The sequence below is a fragment of the Diplotaxodon limnothrissa genome, linkage group LG15 (genome assembly GCF_057381915.1).
Source record: "Diplotaxodon limnothrissa isolate DT_005_m linkage group LG15, D_limnothrissa_male_GT1.1, whole genome shotgun sequence".
NCBI lineage: Eukaryota > Metazoa > Chordata > Actinopteri > Cichliformes > Cichlidae > Diplotaxodon > Diplotaxodon limnothrissa.
This window is the reverse complement of record NC_140610.1, coordinates 6,558,209-6,564,995: the sequence shown is the minus strand read 5'-3', so window position 1 is coordinate 6,564,995 and position 6,787 is coordinate 6,558,209. Positions and strand designations below refer to the sequence as shown.

The 6,787-nt window shown below is 53.1% G+C and overlaps 1 protein-coding gene across 1 annotated transcript; it reads left to right on the top strand.

Moving 5' to 3' along the window:
- The first annotated feature begins 870 nt into the window (after positions 1-870).
- Positions 871-5,704, top strand: LOC146616900 (uncharacterized). Its single transcript, XM_085373353.1, has 3 exons — positions 871-1,000; positions 1,400-1,777; positions 5,548-5,704. The coding sequence occupies exons 1-3, from the start codon at positions 871-873 to the stop codon at positions 5,652-5,654; spliced, it is 615 nt and encodes a 204-aa protein (XP_085229479.1). The 3' UTR covers positions 5,655-5,704.
- Positions 5,705-6,787: the final 1,083 nt, after the last annotated feature.

Below are 6,787 nucleotides of genomic sequence, written 5' to 3'. Positions count from 1 at the left end.
TCCAAGTGACTTCTTCAGTGTAAGCTGACTGCAAGTTTCCCCAATCTTATAAACAGTACATTTGCATAATGACTGAAACTAGCACGTAATGTAGTGTACGCTGTTAAGTGCCAGGAGGATTGCCAGGATTTATACATCGGGAAAACCAAACAACCTCTGGCAAAGCGGATGGCATAACACGGAAGAGCTACCATATCAGGCCAGGACTCCGCAGTCTATTCACACCTACAGGCCAGTGGACCCTCTTTCAATGATGAGGATGTACGCATCCTGGACAGGAAGGAACTCTGGTTTCTGTCACGGTCGGACGGCCCTTTCCGGACGACCCTGCTTGTGTTTATGTTTTCTGTATATGTGTTTGCTTCTCCCTCCCTGGCCCTCGGGGTTGTTTACGGAAGTGCGCGCCGTGGGAGAGGCGTGTCCTGGCGACTGTCGTCATTGGGAGTCCCTCTTCGCTGTTGCCGGCCCACCTGCAGCTGATTACCTGACCAGTGGTTGGTAATCATTCCTCCAGGCTAGAAAGGGGTATTTAACCTGGACTCACGGCGACAGTCGACGTGGGATTATTACTCCGAACTGGTATAGTCTGTGCGAGCAGTGTGAGTGTGTTATTCGGCTAGCGTGTGGCTAACGCTGGATTTTCCTTCTTCCTCCAGGAGGGGCGAGCGGAGAAGCGAGTTGGGGAGCACACACACTAAGGGAGTTACTACACGGAACGCACTGGGAGCAAGGGACGAGCACGATTGGAAAATTGCACTTTTGAATGGATTGTTGGACTTGTCTGTTTCACTGTAAATAAACGCACTGTGTTTCTGTGAGCAAGAACCGCGCCTGGGTCCCTCTTTTCCGTGACAGAATAATCCCACCACCATGGACCCAGCGGATTCTGCTTCACGCCAGCTGTCTATCCAAGCGGAGGTTTTGGAGCGACACGAGGAAATGCTGAAGCACGTTTCAAAGGAACAAACCGCGCTTCTGCAAGCCATGACAGAGCTTAAAGGTATGTTGATTTCCTCACCTAATACGGCTCCAACGCAGCCCACCCCTTCGCTGGAAGCCGCGGCAGCCTGTCCGCTTCCTCCTTCACCTCCACCGCGGCAGCGGGAGTACTCACTCCCCGCACCCGAAAAATTTGATGGCGAGTTGGGGAGGAGCCGGGGTTTTTTGACGCAATGTTCTCTTGTGTTTAGACAGCAACCTTGTGCCTTTGCCTCTGATTCTACTAAAATCGCTTATTTGGTGCAACTTATGACTGGGCGGGCGCTTCAATGGGCTCAGGCAGTTTTAAATACCCAGCCCTCTGTGTCATATGACGTCTTTCTCAGCAAGTTTCGCTATGTGTTTGATAAAGGCGCTAGCTCGGATGCTGCAGGTCATCGCATGTTTTCTCTGAAGCAAGGTAGGAGGAGTGTTGCTGACTTTTCCGTGGAGTTCTGGATCCTGGCGGAGGAGTCGGGCTGGGAGGAGAAAGCACTGCGTGGAGCCTTCCTCAACAGCCTTAATGAGAATATTAAGCGTGAGTTAGCAACCAAGGAACTGCCTAAAGCTTTGTCTGCTCTAATCAATATGTGTATTAACTTAGACGACCACATGCGGGAGTTCGGCAGAAGAGCCGGGGATGGTCGGCGGCCTGCTGGGGGCACGGGTACATCTAGGGACCTTCCTACTCTGATGTGGAGAAGTGAGGAGGAGGAGCAACACGGGGATGAAGAGCAACCCATGCAGCTCGGCGGAGCCAAGCTTTCCTCCTCTAGACTGGGGCGCAAACAACGGACTGGTGAGTGCTTTCTTTGTGGAAAAAGAGGACATTTTGTTGACTCCTGCCCAGACCGAGTAAAAGAGTCGGCCCGTCAGTAATTGTGGGGATACTGGCGGGCGCCACAACAAAAGTGTTCCCTCACCTCAGCTGCCCTGCTAAATTAATGTCTCACTCCCTCACTCACTCCTGCTGCGCACTCATTGACTCTGGTTCTGAACAAAATTTCCTAGACGAGGAGTTAGCCAACATCTTAGGCCTGCCCCTACTTCCCCTTCCAGAGGTCCTGAAGGTCTCAGCCTTAAATGGCGGCCATCTAGCCTCCGTCACACATCGCACTCAGGAGGTTACACTCATTATTTCGGGAAATCACTCTGAGAAAATCAGTTTGTTGGTATTCAAAGCCCCCCACACCCCACTGGTACTGGGATTTCCTTGGCTCCAACATCACAACCCCCAAATCGACTGGGCCAAAGGGTGTGTAACTGGCTGGAGCACGCGGTGTCATGAACAATGTTTACTTGCCGCTGTCCCGGACAATCCTGGGACCGCCTCTGCGAAAAGCTCCTCAGCCCCCGACCTTTCCTTGGTGCCCGCCGACTACCACGACCTCGGCCAGGTATTCAGCAAAAGTAAGGCGTTGTCTTTGCCTCCACATCGGCCTTACGACTGTGGAATCGACCTACTCCCAGGCGCTCCCCTGCCAGCAAGTCGGCTCTACAGTCTGTCTAAACCGGAACGCGAGGCCATGGAATGCTACATAACGGAGTCTCTGGTCGCAGGTATTATTCGCCCATCTACTTCGCCTTTAGCAGCAGGATTCTTCTTTGTAAAGAAGAAAGATAAGAGCCTGCGTCCCTGCATTGACTTTCGAGGGCTGAACAAGATCACTGTTAGGAATAAATATCCACTCCCCCTGCTGGCCTCGGCATTCGAACTATTACAGGGGGCAGTCCTGTTCACCAAACTGGATCTTCGGAGTGCCTATCATCTGGTTCGCATCCGCAAGGGTGACGAGTGGAAGACGGCTTTCAACACCCACCTGGGGCACTTCGAATACTTAGTGATGCCCTTCGGTCTCACTAACGCCCCCGCGGTCTTCCAGGCCCTGATTAATGATGTGCTCAGGGACTTTATTAACCATTTTGTCTTCGTGTATCTGGATGACATTCTGATTTTTTCCAGGTCGCAGACTGAGCACATCAACCATGTACGTCTGGTTCTACGGCGCCTATTGGAGAACCGCCTTTTTGTGAAAGCGGAGAAATGTGAGTTCCATGTGGAAACTGTTTCTTTTCTGGGTTTCATTGTGGAACAGGGGCGTTTGCGAGCTGACCCGGCCAAAGTCAAAGCCGTAGTGGAATGGCCTATTCCCAAGACCCGCAAGGAGGTGCAGAGGTTCCTGGGCTTCGCCAATTTCTACCGCCGCTTTATCAGGGATTTCAGCAAGGTAGCCCTTCCTCTAACCAACCTAACTTCTCCTAAGTTGTCTTTCCAGTGGGCCTCCGCAGCCCAGCAAGCGTTTGATCGGCTCAAGCACCTGTTTTCCTCGGCTCCGGTCCTCGTCCAGGCGGACCTCGGCCGGCCTTTCGTCGTCGAGGTGGACGCGTCCGATTCGGGCGTGGGGGCGGTTCTCTCCCAACGGATCGACGGCAAGTTGCATCCCTGTGCGTTCTTCTCCCGCAGGTTGTCTCAGGCCGAGAGAAATTACGACGTGGGCGACCGGGAGTTGCTCGCCATCAAGTGGGCCCTTGAGGAATGGCGACATTGGCTGGAGGGCACTGAGCAGCCTTTCGTGGTGTGGACGGACCACAAAAATCTGGCGTATCTCCAGGCAGCCAAGCGCCTCAACGCCCGACAAGCCAGGTGGGCCTTATTTTTTACTCGTTTTCACTTCTCCATTACTTACAGGCCCGGTTCTAGGAACACTAAGCCAGACGCGTTGTCGCGCCAGTTCGCACCCGTGACCGATGAGGACGAGAAGGAAAAACCCATCCTGCCCCCCACCTGCATTGTGGGTGCACTAACATGGGAGATTGAAAAGGTGGTCAGGGACGCCCAGCGACAGGAGCCCGACCCTGGCACGGGCCCGAAAGGGAGACTATATGTTCCGGCCACAGCGCGTAGTCAGGTCATTCACTGGGCACATACTGCCAAGTTTTCGTGCCACCCAGGTAAAAATCGCACTGTCTCCTTTCTACGACGTTTGTTTTGGTGGCCCTCTCTTGTTCTCGATGTCCAGAACTATGTTGCGGCATGCCCGGTGTGCGCACGGAACAAAACCACCAACTCGCCTGCTTCTGGCCTCCTGCGACCGTTACCCACTCCAAAACGCCCATGGTCGCACATCGCCCTGGACTTCGTCACCGGCTTGCCTCCCTCTGCAGGTAACACCTCCATTCTAACCATTATTGACCGTTTTTCCAAGGCTGCCCACTTCATTGCTCTGCCCAAGCTCCCTTCTGCCTTGGAGACGGCCCAGTTACTGACGCAGCATGTGTTTCGGCTCCACGGCATACCCCAGGACATCGTTTCCGACCGTGGCCCTCAGTTCACCTCGCGGGTTTGGAAGGAGTTCTGTGCAGAATTGGGAGCTCAGGTCAGTTTGTCCTCCGGGTTCCACCCCCAAACTAATGGTCAGACCGAAAGGGCCAATCAGGAACTGGAGGCCATGTTGCGTTGCGTCGCATCATCGAACCAAGCGACCTGGAGCGAGCAGTTGGCCTGGGTGGAGTATGCCCACAACGCCAGCACGTCATCAGCGACTGGACTCTCGCCCTTCGAGGCGTCGCTGGGGTATCAACCCCCTCTCCTCTCCATCTCTGAGGGAGAGCTGGCGGTTCCCTCGGTCCAGCACCACCTTAGGCGCTGTCGTCGGGTCTGGCGGGCCACGCGCGCAGCACTCCTGAGAACGGCCGAGCGGAACAAGGCATTGGCGGATCGCCGTCGCACTCCTGCTCCGGATTATCAGGTCGGCCAGCGGGTGTGGCTCTCCGGCAAGCACATCCCTCTTCGGACTGAGTCCAAGAAACTGGCCCCTCGGTCTCTTGGCCCCTTTGCCATCCAGGAGGTCCTGAACCCGGTGACGGTCCGGCTGGCCCTTCCGCCTGCTATGAAGGTACATAACGTCTTCCATGTTTCTCAGGTTAGGCCCGTCCGGACCAGCCCTTTGTGCCCGCCCCCTGGGCCCCCGCCACCCGCCCGGATTATCGACGGCGCCCCGGCGTATTCCATTACTCGCATAATGGATGCCCGGCGCCGCGGTAGGGGCTTTCAGTTTTTGGTGGATTGGGAGGGGTACGGTCCGGAAGAACGTTCTTGGGTGCCGCGGTCTGCCATTCTCGATCATCGCATGGTGAGAGAATTCCGCCGCCGGCATCCGGACAAGTTTGCCAGGTCGCCCGGAGGCTCCCATTAGAGGGGGGGGTACTGTCACGGTCGGACGGCCCTTTCCGGACGACCCTGCTTGTGTTTATGTTTTCTGTATATGTGTTTGCTTCTCCCTCCCTGGCCCTCGGGGTTGTTTACGGAAGTGCGCGCCGTGGGAGAGGCGTGTCCTGGCGACTGTCGTCATTGGGAGTCCCTCTTCGCTGTTGCCGGCCCACCTGCAGCTGATTACCTGACCAGTGGTTGGTAATCATTCCTCCAGGCTAGAAAGGGGTATTTAACCTGGACTCACGGCGACAGTCGACGTGGGATTATTACTCCGAACTGGTATAGTCTGTGCGAGCAGTGTGAGTGTGTTATTCGGCTAGCGTGTGGCTAACGCTGGATTTTCCTTCTTCCTCCAGGAGGGGCGAGCGGAGAAGCGAGTTGGGGAGCACACACACTAAGGGAGTTACTACACGGAACGCACTGGGAGCAAGGGACGAGCACGATTGGAAAATTGCACTTTTGAATGGATTGTTGGACTTGTCTGTTTCACTGTAAATAAACGCACTGTGTTTCTGTGAGCAAGAACCGCGCCTGGGTCCCTCTTTTCCGTGACAGTTTCAGCAGGGAGACAAGGAGGCCATTTACGTGAAAAGGGAAAGACCATCTCTGAATCAAGGAGGGGGCCTAAGGGTACATCTTTCGCCAATGCTGTGATTGCAGCCATTCCCCAACTCTCTGTGAATGGTACTCATGGTCTTTGATCAATGAGCTTTGATCAGTGGTTGTTGATCAATGGTCATGAGAATTTGCATATTAATGATCAAGGACCTGACCTCCCAGCCCATTGTTCTTTCAGTGGTGCTAGATTGAGTCATTATGCAAATGTACTGTTTATAAGGTTGGGGAAACCTGCAGTCAGCTGAGATTGAAGAAGTCACTTGGATGAGTGCCGAAACGTTTCTCCCACTGAAAAAGCTACGTCCAGATGAACAGAATCAACTTTTGGGAATCAAGATGGAAGGTTTAGAATTTCTGATGAACATGGATCCATCTTGCCTTGGTATCTGGAGAGAACCCACAATGACATGATGAGATCATGTAAATTCTCCTGCCTGGATTTGAACCCTGGCACTTTTTGCTGTGGGGCAACAGTGCTAATTAGCACACTACTGTGGTACCGTTCTGTGCAAAATTGCAAAATTTGTTCAGATTAAATCAGTAGTTCAGTATTTTATGACTATATGTTTCCCTAGTAGGAGCTGAGAAAAAAGGTTGTGGCAGCAACTGATTTTCTTCTCTTTTTTGTTGTTGTTGTTGTTGTTGTTGTTGTTTTTATAGTGGATTAGGTGCTGAACTATTCCATGGTTGAGCAGGACTTCCGGTACACTATGGAGATTTTCCACACAAGGAGGCAAGACTAAACCCCCCCATCCTTTGTATTTGAAAGAAAATAATTTGCTACAGCACTAGAAAGTACAGTGGATGCAGTAACAATATGTTCTAATAAAAAGAGCTGATGATATTTTAGAATTACACACCTCTGCCTCCTCCATGCAATATTGGACCCCCATAGCTAGCGGTTCTGTATGAAAGACTGACCAAGTCGGAAGGGTGGCAGTGGCTTTAATCGCCAGTTTGTTGACCTGGAAGCTGCAG

Bases quoted from the DNA above. Each gene is read 5' to 3' on its own strand.
- LOC146616900 (XM_085373353.1), top strand. From the start codon at position 871: ATGGACCCAGCGGATTCTGCTTCACGCCAGCTGTCTATCCAAGCGGAG. The intron at 1,001-1,399 runs GTATGTTGATTT...CTCTGAAGCAAG, and splicing joins AGCCATGACAGAGCTTAAAG to GTAGGAGGAGTGTTGCTGAC. The intron at 1,778-5,547 runs GTGAGTGCTTTC...TTCTTCCTCCAG, and splicing joins GGGGCGCAAACAACGGACTG to GAGGGGCGAGCGGAGAAGCG.